At 40.0% G+C, this 18,429-nt stretch overlaps 1 protein-coding gene across 2 annotated transcripts in view; it reads right to left on the bottom strand.

Annotated features, from left to right (window-relative positions):
- Nucleotides 1–2,905: 2,905 nt before the first annotated feature.
- The window catches only part of FLVCR1 (FLVCR choline and heme transporter 1), a 29,541-nt gene continuing 14,017 nt past the window's right edge, over nt 2,906–18,429 (bottom strand). The window contains exons 4-10 of one of the 2 annotated variants that reach the window (XM_045877198.3): nt 13,785–13,852; nt 12,444–12,547; nt 8,863–8,973; nt 8,257–8,362; nt 7,933–8,044; nt 5,993–6,060; nt 2,906–5,835 (exon numbers count right to left, since the gene is read on the bottom strand). In XM_045877198.3, the coding sequence (XP_045733154.1) occupies nt 5,758–5,835; nt 5,993–6,060; nt 7,933–8,044; nt 8,257–8,362; nt 8,863–8,973; nt 12,444–12,547; nt 13,785–13,852 (647 nt within the window). In that variant the 3' untranslated portion in view covers nt 2,906–5,757. The remainder of the gene's footprint in view (nt 5,836–5,992; nt 6,061–7,932; nt 8,045–8,256; nt 8,363–8,862; nt 8,974–12,443; nt 12,548–13,784; nt 13,853–18,429) is intronic. The other variant, XR_006791195.3, reaches the window with a different exon arrangement.

Genomic DNA, 18,429 nt, shown 5'->3' with positions numbered 1-18,429 from the left:
GATTATAATTTATGAAAAGAGGTACTGGTAACATTTTTATGGCTTCAGGTAGCATCTTTGTTTGCACCTGCCTGCTCTCTTTTCTTTGGCTTCATTAACAAAACTACCCGGGGTTTTGCCTTTCTTTCCCCACAGGCTCTGTTGTGTCTCCAATGACTCTTCTTCCATCTCGGCTCCTCTTTAGAGGCCCTTGAACTTTGACCCTGCTCTCCAGTCCACTCTTCCTGGTTTCTCATGCTGTCGATCCCTGTTCTGCGCTGATGACAGCCAATTTCTTTTCCAGAAGAGTGGTTCTCAGAGTGTGGTCGGTGGAACCTTGGGAGTCCCCAAGACCCATGTCAAACTTTTTTGTAATCCTAGAAAGAAGTGATTTGCCTTTTTCACTGCACTGACGTTTGCTCTGACGATGCAGAGGCAGGGATGGAAGAAAGCGCTTGCACCCTCGCACTGAATCAAGGCCCAGGCACCGAGCTGCTCTGGCGGCCACTGGGTTCTTCCCCGCCATTCAGCGGCAGCGAAAAAAAGAAAGTCAGAGCCACTGAAGAATATCCTTGATGAAAAAAGTAAAAGCGATTGAATGCTGGTCCTTGGGCACATGACTTTTAAATATTGTGTGATGAAATGGCAAGGATGCATGACACACTTCTGCATACGCCCAAGTATGAGGCTCGTTTCGAGGAAAAGCACTGGTACATTTATTTGCGATGCAAGCTGAACGAGAGGTTTGTTTTCAAAGAACATCATTTTTACTTGAAAGGATGGTTGACAGATAAATTGTGGTTATTCAGATGGGTGTTTGGCAGGTATTTTTTCAAAAAGCAATGAAGCGAGGCCCTCACTTCGAGAAAATAACTGACAGATTTTTTTTTTCCCACCCCAATGGCAAGAATCAAGTTTCCAAACTAAAATTAGCATTCTAGAAACCCTGCGTCTGCCAAAACAAGGCTTAAGAGATTTGTATGAGCTTGACGGCTTCCCAGCACTGAGACTTTCTGATGAGATCAGAGGTATTAACAAATGTGATTTATCTGGCATCATATGATGAGATTTATCAAAGTTGGAAGAGCTGCATAACTCAGTGAAAGAATACTTTGCAAACGCCAAAACATAATATTACAACCACGCATGGTTAAAGACCTATTGGAAGGACAAGACAGACCATTAAATTTTGATGTTAACCAAGTAGGAAAGGTTTATTGATATGGTTCCAGAGTCCACATAGCAACTAATCTTTAAGATACTACCAGTTCCAGGGGTGCCTGGGTGGCTCAGATGGTTAAACGTCTGCCTTCGGCTCATGTCGTGATCCCAGGGTCCTGGAATCGAGCCCTGCATCAGGCTCCCTGCTTAGCGGGGAGCCTGCTTCTCCCTCTCCCTCTACTGTTCCCCCCACTTGTGCCCTCTTGCTCTGTCAAATAAATAAATAAAATCTTTAAAAAAAAAAAAGATACTACCCTTTCCAACTTGCTATTGTATTAAAGACTACCCACAATTCTCTGAAAAGGCCACTAAAATACTTCTTTTCCAACTGCACATGTGTGCAAAGCTTTTCTTCAAACATGTCAAAATAGCCTATCCCTACAGACTGAATGTAGGATCTGGTAGGAGAATCCGGGGCCTTCTATGAAGCCAGATGTGGAAGATTTTTTGCCCTCTTTAAACGTTAAAAGGTGTCATTGTTCTCACTACATTTATTTTGGAAAATAATTATTTTTCATAAAATGTAATTTATTAAGAGGTAATGAGGTTATTTTTAAATGAATAAAAGTTTTGTTTTAGTTTCTAGTATGATTAATATTAACAGCCATAACTCAGAAAAACAGAAGTTCTTTGGGTTCCTCAATGATTCTTTTTTTTTTTAAGATTTTATTTATGGGTGGCGTGGGGGGGAGAGAGAGAGAGAGAGCACAATCAGGGGGAACGGCAGGCAGAGGGAGAAGCAGGCTCCCCACTGAGCAGGGAGCCCCATGCGGGACTCGATCCCAGGACCCTGGAATCATGACCTGAGCTGAGGGCAGATGCTTAACCAAATGAGCCACCCAAGCTTCCCAGGTTCTTCAGTGATTCCTAAGTGTAAAAGAATTCTGAGACCAAAACCTTTGGGATTCACCGCCCTAATCTCTCATCCAGCCTCCAGTCTCAATGACAATTTCCTTAATCGTGACCAACCAGTTTATTTGCATACAGGACTGACTTCAGGAGGATGTGGAGTGGGCAGCCCCCTGCCAGGTCTGATTTGAATAATATGGTTACCACTCCCTTCCTCCCTAAATATCTTCTCTATTGGCTGCTCTCCGGGACCTCAAATTTTCCTCAGTGATATCCTTTTGATGTAAGTCACTTGAACTTCTCTCTTCAAATCCAAATACTTTTAAGTGGTAATATGGTGCTAGTTACCAATCATTAATGCATAAAAATAGTAGCCAAAACTTTTGAGTGCTGGCTATGTCTTTATGTATTTCTGCTACATGTTCTTTATGTATAATCTCACTGAAGCTTATAAAGAATGAGCGTTCATCATACCCGATTTTTCAATGAAGAAAGTTATAGTTTGGTTTTATGATATTAATCAGCAAGGCGTTGAGGAAAAAATGACATCTGCTGTGAGGTATCAGGTCCCATACAGGTACATGCTACCAGGAGAAAAAGGGAAAGTCTGCAGCTTAGATATAGCCATCCCCAGATGGCTCATGCTAGGCACCTATCTGCCCAAGGAGGAGTTAGGCACAAAGGAGAGGAGATTAAGCCCTTGCTACTTTGCTGTTTTCGTCCTGACCCTGGGGGACTTCGTTTCCTTGTGCTCCACAAAACTCCCTCCTTGGCCCACTCTGAAATCTTACAGTCCCTTTCCACTCCCTATGTGTACCTAAGCATCAGAACTTAAAAAAAAAGCCCATACAAAATGAACATTAAAAAAATAAATTTATTTCAGGTCTGAAACACTGAAGGACAAGCATACCGACCAATAGTACAAAAAGCAAAAATTAGAACATGAAAGATGACTTAATACAGACAGGCATTCTTCTGGCAATGCTCTGAGTTTATACACAAACATATTTTTAAAGACATTGCTCCAACATTCACAAAAGCTAGTGTTTGTTTGTTTTGCCACATTTATAAATGCAACAGCTTTTGAAAGCATCCAATTTCTTTCTAAAAGCACTTCATTAAAACTTACACAAGTGTTGGTTACCCAACTCCATTTTCCAAAGATAAGACAGAATTATATGACATTCTTGTTTGACATGTTACAACTTTAACTCAAAATATAGAAAAAATTATCAATCCATTTTGTGTTTTGGAACATAATATTTCATCCTTTTTCTAATCAACAAAGACACACATCACATACGCATACGCTGCTTTTCAGAAACAAAGTAGCCCAACTTTTATCTGTAATTTTTTTCAAAAGCTCAGGAACTCAGTAAGTATGTGATTATTTTAAACAATTGATAGTTCACAAATAAAAATAATTATTTAGGAGGGATCTTAGAATATATTTTTGGCCATAAAACCTGTCAGTATCTAAGGAAGTTAATGATTCAGCATATTCTGCCTGCACTATCACCAACTGAATGAAAAAGCAAAAACAGATGTTAAAGTCCCCATATCCACCAAGTATCCATCACAGCTGTTGATTCAATTCTCCAGGGGATTCTTCTCTAGCTAGAATTAAGTTCCTGTGGTTCAGTGATTTGGTCTAGCCCATGACAGACGGCATTTAAGATTCAAAAAAGATCTCTGAGATCAAAGTGAACACATTCATTATATGGATGCCAGCGAGTGACAGCTAAAAATAGATCCAGGTCACTGACCCAGAGCTCCTGATTCCCAGCTACGTTCTTCTGGTGACACATTCTCCAGGGTAAGATTCTATATAATTTACTGTCGTTTGATTACAGAGAATGTTATCATTGCAATATAAAGCAATGCATATAATATGCCCAAATCAGAATTGCTAATTCACTTCAAGAGTATTCAAGGGTATATCTGACTTTTTTTTTTTTTGGTTGATGTGGACATAATGTAAATATCATGGCTGCTTAGATGTCATTATTGTAAAGATATTTCCCTATCAGCTTACCGACAGGACAGAAACAACATTTAAATTCTCATTGTAAACAAAATGAAGTGGTAGGCACTGTAGAAACACATTTGGTCCTATTTTCCTTACCCTGAGCATGTAACAAAGCAGACTTTTTTCCAACAGCGTGGAGACTCTGTACACTCTGGTGAAGAAAAGAATACACTCCCCCCAACACGCCGAGGGAGCACGTACCCGGGCACAGTATTCCTCGAAGGAGAACGATCATACGCATGGTAGTGCAGAATGAAGACAGCATTTCCAGAGGTCTCCACTAAATGAGACCTCTGGGCTTCGGTACCACAGATTTATCTCCACAGCCTTCAAGCCAAAGTATTAGGCGTGATGCAAGAAATCACGAAAAAGCCAACAGACACGTAGGATGGCCTTTTCTTGCTAGAAAGTTATACACAGGCATATCTTGTTTTACTGTGATTTCATTTACTGCTGTTCACAGATACTGTGTTTTGTTTTTTGTTTTTAAACAAATTGGAGGTTTTGTGGCAACCCTGCATCAAACAAGTCCATTGGTGACATTTTTCCAAAAGTATCTGCTTGCTTGTGTCTCCGTGTCACATTTTGGTAATTCTTGCAGTATTTCAAACTTTGTCATTATTATTCTATTTAGCAGGTAATCTGGGATCAGCAGTTATGACTTGCTGAGAGCTCAGATGATGGTTAGCACTTTTTAGCAAGAGGTCTTTTTTCCTTTAAGGTGTGTACATTGTTCTTTCAGTCTACTGCACACTTAACAGACTACGGAATAGTGTAAACATGACTTTTATGTGGACTGGGAAACCAAAGAATTCATTCGAATCACTTTATGGTGATACTTGCATTATTCTGAATGGTCGGGAGCTGACCCCGCAATATCTCCAAGGCATGCTTGCATTGAAAAAAAGAGAGTAAACAAGGCAGTGGGTACAAAATCATTCTATTCCAAGTTGGAGTGAAAAAAAAAAACAGTTTTAGCATTTAGGCCATGGTAGGAAGGCAGTGCAGAGAACTCAAGGTAATGAGCCTGTGTCTGGGCTCCTTAGCTTAATTAGAACACGAGTCTAAGACCAAAGTCGTGGGTTCAACGTGTACACAGAATAGTTTTGATGGTCATCGAGAGTACATGTTACAAAGCACTGTTTAACAAGAATAGAAGAAGCCAGAAAAATCTTAGAGGTTCCGTGGAAGTCTCATCCCAGTGCTGTCCTTTGAGGGCTTAGAAGTGCCATGTTGGTACTCCCACTGAGGCCGACTGGACAGTTGGTCAGAATAATGGAAAGGGAGCCAATTAGGGATATATTGCACACTTGGTTCTAAATGGTATATACTCCTCTGTAACCTAAGGGGATTAGACCTCCACATTATTATTTTAGAAAGCCTCTGACCGTCTATTTTCCATAGAAAAGAAAACACTTCTGGAAAATACACGTCAAGAAGCTTACTTTTGATCAGCAGTAGGGGATTAACAATGGGATGCTCAGTAGATAAATGGTAGTGTTAATAGGATGTGAGCCGAAGTCTCTTAAGCAAAATCTTGCTTACGTTAACAATGAAGCAAGATAGTAACCATAGTCAGAGGTCACATAATAATTTTCAATTAAGTATCCATCTCCTGTCCATGTATAAACCAAGCCTTACTGCTCAACTATCACATGATGTTAACTTCTTCTTTCACCTCAAATTGCCGATTCTGACTGCTTGGACATCATCATAGTTTTGGATTCTTGATCTATGGGACTATCTTCAACTGGTACCTACAAAAAGAATCAGGAGATAAAAAAAACCTTACAGCATCTGGCATATGCCATTATGACAGATCAACAGTTGGCTCGGGAATACAAAATAGCTGACTAGACAGATTGATTTCACACATTGCTCAATAGTATAATCATAAAAATGCTCATTACTTACAGCTTTAATATCACCGTTCACAATTCCTATGTTTATATTGTGTCTTTTGAGATCAGATTTGATTAATGCTGAAACAGAGAAACATCAGTGGAGTTACCAAAGAGTATATATGAATATATTTTTCTCTAAGCAGTACAAAGTCTTTTTTGATGTTGTCACATTTAGCACACTGTAGTACCATCATATTCAATAGCATCCTCATAGCATGAAAAAATGCTAGGGATGCCTGGGTGGCTCAGTCGGTTAAGCGTCTGCCTTCAGCTCAGGTCAGGATCCCGGGGTCCTGGGATCGAGTCCCACATTGGGCTCCTTGCTCATCAGGGAGTCTGCTTCTCCCTATGCCTGTTCTGCCTGCCACTCCCCCTGCTTGTGCTCTCTCTCTCCCTGACAGAGATAAACAAAATATAATAAATAAATAAATAAATAAATAAAATCTTAAAAAAAAAAAAGAAAAAGAAAAAAATGCTAGTGCTTCCCTAAGCCACTAACTTAATTAGCAATTCATTCATTAGTGAACAAATACAGGATGCTAGGAACCAAAGATACAAAGATGAGAAGCACAATTCTTTCCCTAGAGCACCCTCCAATCTAAGGAAATATTGACATGCAAACGATTATAATACTGCAGGGTCATTGCAACCCTGTAGGTTATTTTTTTATTTATTTATTTATTTATTTATTTTTTAAAGATTTTATTTATTTATTTCAGAGAGAGAGAGAGAGAGAGAAAGAGCACAAGAGGGGGGAGCGGGAGAGGGAGAAGCAGACGTCCTGTGGAGCAGGGAGCCCGATGCGGGACTCAATCCCGGGACTCTAGGATCATGACCTGAGCCGAAGGCAGTCGCTTAACCAACTGAGCCACCCAGGCGCCCAACCCCGTAGGTTATGTAGAAGGTGTAGTGGGAGCCTGGGGGGGAAAAATGCCTCTGTCAGTCCAGACACAATCACGGAAGGTTTGCCAGAGGAGACACATTTGAATCGAAACTTGGAAAATGAGTAGGAACTTGTCAAGCGATAAGAAGAGAGAGGAAGGCATTCTGGGCAGGCGGGAAATGGTATATGCAAAGAATGTGAGACAGGAGTAGAAGAGCCAAGAATGTGGCACCGGAGGTATCTGGGATCACTGGAGCATCAAGTACAAGGGGAGGAGGCAGCATATGTGGCTTGGTTGGTAGGTACATTGTATAAAAAGAGTTTACACTGCCATCTGAATAGGGAAAAGGAATGCAGAAAGAAATCAGCCAAGGGAGCTAACAGGAGAAGCAACGTGGGTGCAGAAACACTGCTGGACATTAAGCTTTGCTTCTAAATCCATTTTTACATTCATGCGCCCAGACAAACATAAATAAAAGCCCTTTTCTGTGCTCTTTCTCTGGCGGTCGGGCAGGTTGGGTTCTACTCTCGTTCCTGCCTGTGTCTATTCTGATTATCCCTAACAAGGGTAAGAACTGGCTAATCATTCCATGTGCTATTTCCATGACCACACACTATCATAATTGCTGACGTGATTAGGCACGTTCTAGGTGCCAGACACATGCTGGGAGCTTTTTGTGAACCACCTCAGTTAATCCGTGTAGCAGCCCTGTAGGGCAGACTTTTTGATACCTTGTTATATGAGTGAAAAAAGGAGGATTTGAGAGGTGAAGTAACTTGGCTAAAGTCACACAGCCAGTGAGAAGCAGGTCTGTCCACTCCAGAGTCTTTACCGACTCTTAATACAATGGTTTTGTTTTCTCTGCATAGTGACAGCAGTATTGAAGTTAAAATCTGAAAAATGAATGAATAGATTCATATCCTTGGAAAAAGACAAGTAATATCCTGCGTTTTATCTCTTTTTTCCCCTTGAATTCTGCCAAGCCATTGAGAATCACCAGACATGAAAATTAAATATAAAGACAATATGACATAAGTAATTTTGCCAGGAAAATACCCTAACTTACCTGTTAAAATGATGCCTAGAAACATCCAAATACAGAGGAAAACATTCCCTGCCCTAGGACCATAGGCTGACGTGAGCTTTCCTTGAGCTAATGTGAACAAAATTCCAAATATCTAAAACAAGAGAAATAATTGTTAAATTTGCTTCTTTGAAATCAGTGCAATGTTTTCCCCAGAACTTTTCCTAACTATTTCACTCATATGATTTAGCTTCTAGAAACATTGCAAGGTAGAATTTGTCAAACAAGAACAATTTTTAAACTTGTTACCCGCTAGAACAGTCAGCAAACTTGTCATCTCAGATTTGAGAGACGTCAGAGGTTTACCTGTGCTGAGGCATTAAGAAGACCAGAGGAAGTACCTTCAGATTCTGGGTAAGTGATTTCAACAGCAAATTCAAAACCCAATGGGAGGTAACCGGTCATGAAGAAACTAGGAAAATAAATCCAGAATTATAGATACAATGAACTGAGGGACAATATCACATACTGAGGCAATCATTCTACTTCTCAGGACTATTCTAGTGATCAGATAACAGAGTATTCTGAACTTAACGTAAGGCCCTATTATTATTCACCAATCAGCCCAAGGACAGAAGAACTGAGAAGTAAAGCAGTTTCTAAGGTTTTCTTTTTCTGAGAAAAATTTACCTCTAGTTTGTGAAGTCAGTTGTTTTTCTAGCTAAATAAAGTTACCTGGACTAAGGAAGGCTTATCCATTTTTCACTTATCACATATATCAAAAAAAAAACCAATTTTAAACTACTTCTTTTTAATTTCTAAAGAATTACGCATTTACGTGCACAGGATAGATTCTTTAAAGTTTAAAATATTACAGGACATTTGAATGAACTAAAAATGTACAACCACAGTAGTAATACTTCAGAATTGTAACAGCGTACTATCCATTCCTCCTACACACCCGATGCTTACCCGAGTACCCCTCCAGTAACGAACACGACGGCAATGTGTCCAAGGTCCAACGTGACAGTAAATACAACCATTCCCAAAAAAGACAAAATGTAAACTATCAGAGTAGTCTGTCTAAAACAAAAACAAAATTGTTAGTATTTTGCCTGATTTTCCTAGGTATATAAAAATCACGTCGCTAACCATTGGTCTGTCCATATGGTAATAAATGCCTTGGTTTCCAAGATTGGGTTTCTCTTGTATGGAAAATGTTTCCACCAAAGCATGGGCTTTAAAGCTTACATTTAAGCTTCAAAGCAGCAACCGACAAAACTCACACCCTATCCAATGTTCAGACAAGAAGGAATATTCATATGGATCAAATCGTTTCTGTTCCACCAAGTGGGATAGTTCCCTCACTGTATCTCAAGACTGAGTTCAAGTTCTACCTCTTCCAAAATGCCTTTCCTAACCACTGCAGCTTACAACATTGTCTCTTCCTCCAAATTCCCTTATCATCTCAGAATCTAAATAACTGTCACATGACAGACATCTCTTGGGCGTATGACATCTATTTTAGTCTGTTATATTATTATTTCTCATATATGAATGCTTTATTTTCCCCACTTAGACCACAAATGTCTCAAGGACAGGGACCCTATGTTGCTTGTCACAATCCCTAGCTGAACTATGGCCACAACACAGGTTTGGTGAATGAATGGCAATTACTCTGAGAATAAAATCAGGACAACAAAGAAGGCATTCCTACGCCTATCAAGTTTTCTAATTCTAAAGTGGATCAAAGGCTAGTAATAACTTTAATCCTTTACATATGTTCCCTTTATCTACAGATTGAATGGGTTTCACTGTAAGCTACCATTTCACAATAATGAAACCACAGCAAGTGTTGTATTAAATTATAGGAGAGCTATCTTGGAGAATTTCAACATGAGAGGTCTTTGGAAGGGCTAACATAATGATATCAAACATATCTTGGGCCCTGCCAGGTACACAGGATACATAGGTGACAGTTCCATATTTCATTCATTCATTCATTTTATTTCATTCCATTCACTTATTCATAGTTCCATTCATTCATTTCTCCCAAGGAGATAGGACGATTCTGCCTGTTAAAAAATGTAGCTATTCTTGGCTTAGAGGCCCAAGATGGCAGCCTAGGAAGACCTTGAATGCATGTCCTCCCACAGACACATAGAATCTACACAGAAAGCAATTCCTCCTGAAGAAGAACTGAAGACTGACTGAACAGCTCCTGCATGATAAAGGGTAGAGGGACCACACAGAGAACAGCAGGAGAGACAGAGACAGGGTGACAGTAGGAACCCCACCATAGACCCAGTGACCTGCAGTCGGGAGAGATATCACTGGGCTGTGCCGTGCAGATTCACCTGCCCTGGGGGCACAGCTAAAAACAAAAACAAAACAACAGTGGTTTAAGGGGCAACTAGACTATGAGTGAAGGAAATCCATTTACTAGCCCTAGAGTGTTTGCCGAACAGTGGGGAAATTGCTGGGACTCACTTTGGAGTTGGAGATCCCGGTAACAGCCACTGTTTACATTGCTCTTCCCCCTTGAGAGACGGGAACAGAGTCCACTAGCCCACACTAGCTCCATCTGTCCTGCAAGGGGAGCCCTCCCAGACTGCATCTGCTCCAGGTCAAGGTACAGAGCACCCCCACCAGCACTCACTCTAGCTCCAGCCACCCTGCACGGCAGCCAGGGCACAGAGTGCCTACGAATGCCCCAGGGCCCCCCGGCTCACGCCTGCTCTAGGTACAGCTATTCTGCCAATGTGGACCTGGCATGAAGCCCCTGGGACCACCTGGCCCAAATGTGCTCCAGTCAGCCCTCCCACCAGGGTGGCCTCCGGCATGGAGCACCCCACGACCTCTGGCCTGGACCAAATCCAGCTCCAGCTGATGAGCCTAAGTAGCCAGGCACAAAAGTCTACACGGGGGACGTTCCTACATAAGGCCACTCCTTCAAGACCGGAAGCGATACAAACCTCCAGTTATAAAATAAATAAGTCATGGGGATGAAAAGCACAGCATAGGGAATATAGTCAATAATATTATAATCCCTTTGTATGGTGACAGACGGCAGCTACACTTACTGTGGGGGGCACTGAGTAATGAAAATAATCATTCCCCTATGTTTCTTGCAGCATTATTTATGATAGCCAAACTATGGAAGCAGCCCAGGTGTCCACCGATAATGAATGGATAAAGAAGATGTGGTGTATAAATATAAAATGGAATATTATTCAGCCATAAAAATGAAATCGTGCCATTTGCAACACTAGGGATGGATCTAGAGAAGAGATCTAGCTATACGAAATAAGTCAGTCAGAGAAAGACAAATACCATGATTTCACTCATATGTGGACTTTAAGAAACAAAACAAACAAACAAAGGAAAAAAAGAGAGAAAATATCAAGAAACAGACTCTTCACTATAGAGAACAAACTGATGGTTACCAGGGGGAGGTGGGTGGGGGGATGGGTGAACTAGGTGACGGAGATAAAGAGCACACTTATCTTGATGAGCACAGAGTAACTATAGAGTTGTTGAATCACTATGCTGCACACCTGCAACTAATATAATATTGTATGTCAACTATACTTCAAATTAAAAAAAAAAATAACAAAAAACAAAACCAAAGAAAAAAGCACTACCAACCCCCAGAAGGTCCCCCCAGTCACTGCTTCCCTGCCTCCAAGAGTAACCACTATCTTGACTTCTAACAAATGTGCTTTAGATAAATGAAATCATACATCATAAATATATATACAAATAGCTATTCTTTTAAGGCTCAGTGCAAAAGATGCTGCCCCTGAAACCCCTTTTCAGTTTCCCAGTTGGTATTCCTAAGTTCTTCTTTTGTATTAGCATTTTGATTATATAAATGTATGATTAATACAGTATTTTCATATTATGCATTATATTATAGTTAAGTGGTGCTACAGTGTGGAGCACTTTAGGCAAAGGCTTTTAAAGACTTTTCCTTCAAGGTTTGATTTATTTATTTATTTTATTTATTTATTTTATTATTTTTTTAAGTAAACTCTACATCCGACATGGGGCTCAAGCTCATGACCCTGAGATCAGGAGTCACATGCTCCAACAGAGCCAGCCAGGCACTCCTACACTAAAATTTCTTACCAAAAATGCCTTATGCTCGATAACAATTTTTTGGTAGGAGAGACAAAATTTTTTGTTTGTTTTTAAGCTTACAACATGAGAAAAGAACAGGATAAAGTCTCTGTCAGAAGTCAAATATTTCTCAGAAAGGGTTTTTGTAGAATAGCAATGAGCCCTTCTAAAGATAGATGTGTGCATGGTTATTATTAGAGGGGAAGAAGCTTCGTAAGGTATCCAAATTCTCAAAGTCGAAATAAGGATGTCCGATAAAATAAGACAATATATAGACTTCATTCAGAAGTGAAGGGAATCTACAAATGTCTAGAATCCAAGTCTTTTAGTAATAATAACACTCTTTAAATTTCTCAAATTAAAAAGCAAAGTTTCCATTAAACCCAGAATACCCTGGGTTGTACACCATACGTTTATCTACTACCACTTACTTGTATGTTTTGGTATGATCTAGCCACAAGCCACAAAGAATAGAGCCTACCATTCCAGCTACTACCAATGTTAGCCCAATCCTTCCAGCATTGATTTCTTCTCCCTTAAAAAATTTTTTCAAAAGAAGTTAATCAGATACTTCTAACTCAAATAGATCTTTCACATTCCCATACCTTTCACAGTCAATGGAAATAATCGGATAAATTAAGCATACAATACAGTAGGAAATTTAGTACATCTGTTAGGATGAAGGGGGTGGGGGGCAGGACACTCTATTTTCCATATCAAGGACACTCTATTTTCCAACCAGAAAAAAAAAGAAAACCTGAAATGTGGGATAAATAAAAGAAATTTTTCTTGATCCTCCATGGTTAGAAAGTACAATGATTTTTGTTAGAATTCTCAGGTAATTCACAGAAGTCTGAGAAGGAGATTAATCTGATAGTTTTTACATATTACAACTGCTCTCTCCTTTCAAAAGCTAAGACAGGTAACAGCTTGATATTTACTTCTTTATATTTGGGTTGATTTCCTTTAAAATTGTTTGTTTTTTTCCCATATAACCAGTCATTTCTTTTAAAAAGTACTGAAGAGGGGCGCCTGGGTGGCTCAGATGGTTAAATGTCTGCCTTCGGCTCAGGTCATGATTCCAGGGTCCTGGGATCGAGTCCCACATCAGGCTCCCTGCTCCTTGGGAGCCTGCTTCTCCCTCTGCCTCTCTCTCTCTCTCTGTCTCTCATGAATAAATAAATAAAATCTTAAAAAAAATAAAATAAAAAAAAAAATAAATAAAAATAAAAAGTACTGAAGAAAGACAGGCATTGTCACAGCAATAATACCTTCTGCTTTCCATTTTGTGTGTTTTATAAACTGGATTAAATGTATTCTCAATGAAAACAAATGAAAATCTTTTATTTATTTTTTTTTTCAAAGATTTTATTTATTTATTCGTGAGAGACAGAGCGAGAGAGAAAGGCAGAGGGAGAAGCAGGCTCCCCGCGGAGCAGGGAGCCTGATGCGGGACTCGATCCCAGGACCCTGAGATCATGACCTGAGCCAAAGGCAGACATTTAACCATCTGAGCCACCCAGGCGCCCAATGAAAATCTTTTAAAGCAACAAGGTCATAAATCTTTTTTTTTAAGATTTTACTTTTAAATAATTTCTACATCCCATATGGAACCTGAACCTACAATCCTGAGATCAAGAGTTGCACACTCCACCAACTGAGACAGCCAGGCGCCCAATAAATCTTTAATCTTATGATCATGCTATCAGGATTTACACTGTTTAAGAAACATTCTTGGCCGGGCATGCGACACAGTATAGACAGAAACTCACCTTATAATATGTCAGTATCATTTGATTTAATAATGTTGAGACTGAGTAAAATGCTCCAGTTATGATACCTACAATAATAAACAGAATATTACAATAATAAACAGAAAATTATAAATGTACCATTTACTAGTTCATAACGTGATATGGAGTACTCTGTGACAATGGTGAACATATAACGTATTTCTCAGACAGCTGCCAGAGAAAACTAAAAACGCTTGCCATTCCATCTCAGACTTTGGAATGATCAATTTAACACCTCAACTTACTAGCGCTTACAATAGTAAAATTCTGTCTTACACCATTTATTATTATTTAGACTCAGCTATGCCAACCATAACTTCTGTCTCCACGCAGAACACTGTATACAGCAATGAAGCACTGAACGGATGGCTGAGCTCCTACAATGTACTCGAGCTAGTGAATGTTCAAACAGGAGACAGAAACTCTGCCTCAGAGATCTCACCCCTGCATCAAAGACTTCAAGGCAATTAGTAAGATAGTATTAATTACAGAATATTTAAAAAGGAAAAATAAAAAACTGTTGGTTATCAGAAAGCATATGACTAGGTTTGAATCCTGCTGATTCCTGGCACATTTGCAAGACTTTATTTTATTTTTTTAAAAGATTTTATTTATTTATTTGAGAGAGAGAGAGAGAACATGAGAGGGGAGAGGGTCAGAGGGAGAAGCAGAGTCCCCGCTCAGCAAGGAGCCTGATGTGGGACTCGATCCCGGGACTCTGGGATCAAGACCTAAGCTGAAGGCAGTCGCTTAACCAACTGAGCCACCCAGGTGCCCACATTTGTAGGACTTTAGGTAAGCCTCTTAACACAGCGAGGCAAGTTTATTATTTCTCTCTATTATTAAATACTTCAAGCACAGAATAAAGTGCAGAGAATAATTTAACAAATACCCTTACTCATCACCTAGCTTTGTCAAATATTCACATTTTGCCATCTTTGCTTCAGATTCATTTTTTAGATCTCTAATCCTGTTCTTCTCTCCTATTCTTTCTAAGGTAACCCCAAACCTCATGTTAGTGCTTATCATTTTATCTTATTTACTTTATTTTATTTTAAGATTTGTTTATTTATCTTAGAGAGAGAGGGCATAAGTGGGCAAGGGGCTAAGGGAGAGAGAGGGGAAGCAGACTCCCCCCTGAGTGGGGAGCCCGACAGGGGGCTGGATTTTAGGAACCTGAGATCATGACCTGAGCCAAAACCAAGAGTCAGACATCTGACTGAGCCATCCAGGTACCCCCAGTGCTTATCATTTTAGATATTAATTATATGTGCATCCATAAATAACAATTAGAATTATTCTGCATGTAATTGAACTATATATAAATAATATATTATTTGTATCTATCTGTAGCTTGCTCTTATCACCCAATATTACAGTTATGAGATTTATCAGAGTTAATACTTTAAATTTTAGTTCATGGGACGCTTGGGTGGCTCAGTCGGTTAAGCATCTGCCCTCAGCTCAGGTCATGATCCCAGGGTCCTGGGATCGAGCCCTGCATTGGGCTCCCTGCTCAGCGGGGAGCCTGCTTCTCCCTCTCCCACTGCCGCTCCCTCTGTTCATGCTCTCTCGCTCTGTCAAATAAATAAATAAAATCTTTAAAAAAAAAACAACCCAGATTTTATTTCTTTATTTATTTGAGAGAGAGAGAGAAAGCACAAGCAGGGGGAGAAGCTGACTCCCATGCTGAGCAGGGAGCCCAACATGGGGCTTGATCCCAGGACTGGGGGATCATGACCTGAGCCTAAGGCAGATGCTTAACTGACTGAGCCACCCAGGCGTCCCAAGAAATTCTTTTTTTTTTTTTTTTTAAAGACTTTACCCATTTGTCAGAGAGAGAGAGTGCACAAGCAGGGGGACCGGCAGGCAGAAAAAGCAGGCTCCCTGCTGAGCAGGGAGCCCAATGCGGGACTCGATCCCAGGACATCGGGATCACGACCTGAGCCAAGGCTGCTCAACTGACTAAGCCACCCAGGCACCCCCAAGAAATTCTTTTAAGAATACTAAAGCCAGTTTCCTATATGTACTTCTAAAACTTGAAAGTTCTAATTTTCACCCTTTGGTCTTTACTCCACTGCAATTCATTTTTTTGATATAGAGAGCTAATTTTATTTTTCCCATATGGATAATCAATTATCCCAGGACAATTTACTATATAGTTTCTCTTATACAAAACATCTAGTTTTCATATATACACGTTCTAGTCATTAGAACTGTTTGCAAATACAGTAGTCCTCTCTTATCTGCATGGGATTTGTTCCAAGTCCCCCAGAGGATGCCTGAAACTGCAGATAGTACCAAACCCTACATATACCATGTTTTTTCCTGTATTTATATATATATATATACACACATACATATGGTAAAGTTTAATTTATAAATTAACAACAATACTTAAGAGATTAACAACAATACTTAATAATAAAATAGAAAAATCACAGCAACATGCAGTAATAAAGGTTATGTGAATGTGGTCACTCTCAAAATCTTTTTGTACTGTGATTTTTCTTCTTCTTGTGATGATTTGAGATGACAGAGTGCCTACGTGATGAGACGAAGTGGGGTGAATGACACAAGCTGTGTGACGTAGGGTCAGGCTACTGTTGACCCACTGTAATAGGTCAGAAGGAGGAGCATCTGCTTCCTGACTGTGGTTGACCATGGGTAACTGAAACCAGAGAAAGTGAACTAGGACTACGAGGATCGCTGTATTCTAGTTTTTCTCTTTCCAGACACTTACATGGCCATTTGACTTTAGATGTGAGCAAAAGCGACATTTCCCACTTGCTGCCCTAGTAATCATAATAGCATGTGCAAAGATGTCATTCTGGGTCCCTGAGTTAACTCTGGTGAGCAGCACCTTGCTGCCAATTCGCATTGAACGTGCAGGACTGACTGGCAGTAAGTAAATTTTTGACGTGTTAGGGCGCTGAGATTCTTTATTAGCAGAATTTCATTGCTATCATACGAACTAGCCTGCAAATGGATACAGAGAAGTAGGTCACTGGGATTGTTACTCTGTTCCAGTAATCTAATAGTCTATCCCTTGATTATATGTGGCATCTTAATTATCATTGTTTTATAAATTCTGGTATCCGAGAATGTGCCCCTCACCTTGTTCTTCATTGACATTATCTTTGTTGTTCTTGGCCCTTACTTCTTTTGCAGGAATTTTAGAAGTAGTCAAGTTCCCTTACAAACCCTGTTTAAATGGAAGATTGCAGGATGAGACATACAGCTGTCTAAAGATCGTATCAAAAAACCCTGAGTAACTGGCCTTGGTTGCTCACTTCCCACTGAGTTCAGATATATGTAGGGACCCAGCGTGGTGAGCCTGAGGAGGCCAAGGAAAACAGGTCTAAGGGTACTCCACTGCACTCTACCCTATGCTGATCTTGCATCTATTCCAGACTGGAGTAAAGATAGCAAGAGTGAGGATAAAGGATCATAAGAGCAAGAAATACTGTTATCTGAGCCTAGACTACTTGAGTTTCAGACAGCAAATAGCAAGAGTGGCATTGTGAAGGATCGCGTTTTCTCCAAATAGCCTTACCTCAAGAAAATGTTACCTTTGACTATTTGGTTCCTAAGTTTCACTGTATATAATCCTGAAAACCTGTCCTAGGAGTATAGTCCCTATCTAGACTATCCCATGTGCAAGTCTGCTCCAACTTTTATTTTAATTTTTTTTTTTAAAGATTTTATTTATTTATTTGTCAGAGAGAGGCAGCAAGAGAGGGAACACAAGCAGGGGGAGTGGAGAGGGAGAAGCAGGCTTCCCGTGGAGCAGGGAGCCTGATGCGGGGCTCGATCCCAGGACCCTGGGATCATGACCTGAGCCGAAGGCAGACGCTTAACAACTGAGCCACCCAGGCGCCCCTCCAACTTTATATATATAATACTAGTCATGCAGGGAGACAGGTGCACTGTCAAAAGGTGTGATGTGACTCACTCATTCAAAACCATGATCCCCAACTAGGCACCCCTTCAGTAAAGAATATGAGGTCAAGAAAGTTTTCCAACTCTCCTGGGGAACTTTCCACAGTGTTTCCCAATGCCTTCTTTCTGAATTTTTTTTTTTTTTGAAGATTGATTTATTTATTTTAGAGACTAAGTGAGGCAAATGTTAAGCCAGCTCTTGTAGGGCTGCTTAAGGGGAAAAAGGAGTACATTTCAGGTAAAAGGAATAATGGCACAAAATTGCAGAGACTAGAATTCACAGCATATATGCTCGTGGAGGCATGTTTGTGTGTGTGAACGTTTGTCCGTGACAAGGGGCTGGTTATAAATTGGCTCAAAGAAAGTCTTATCTTGGGTGTCAGGGAGAGATAAAGAAGGTAGGAGTCTTTCTTCCTTAAACGACAGGCTACGGAAATGAATTTGCTCTTATAGATAATAACCGCCCACTGTATTTTCTCTACTTCCTAGTTATGTGTTTTAGGTTTAAGCTAACCAGTGGAGGGAACCAGCAAAATTAAGAAAAGGAATTATGGCATGGTGAAGTATTTAATGATGATAGGATATAACATCTGGGATTTGCTTAAAAATATTCCAGGGAAAAAAAATTCCAGGAAAAAAGTAGAAGAAAGAGAGAAAGCAAGAATAGTGAAATGTTGACCAT

The sequence above is a fragment of the Mirounga angustirostris genome, unplaced genomic scaffold (genome assembly GCF_029215605.1).
Source record: "Mirounga angustirostris isolate CCGP_5_RB_7025 unplaced genomic scaffold, mMirAng1.0.hap1 SCAF_6, whole genome shotgun sequence".
Taxonomy (NCBI): domain Eukaryota; kingdom Metazoa; phylum Chordata; class Mammalia; order Carnivora; family Phocidae; genus Mirounga; species Mirounga angustirostris.
Note: the sequence above shows the minus strand (reverse complement) of the source record. Positions and strands in the feature narration are given on the sequence as shown.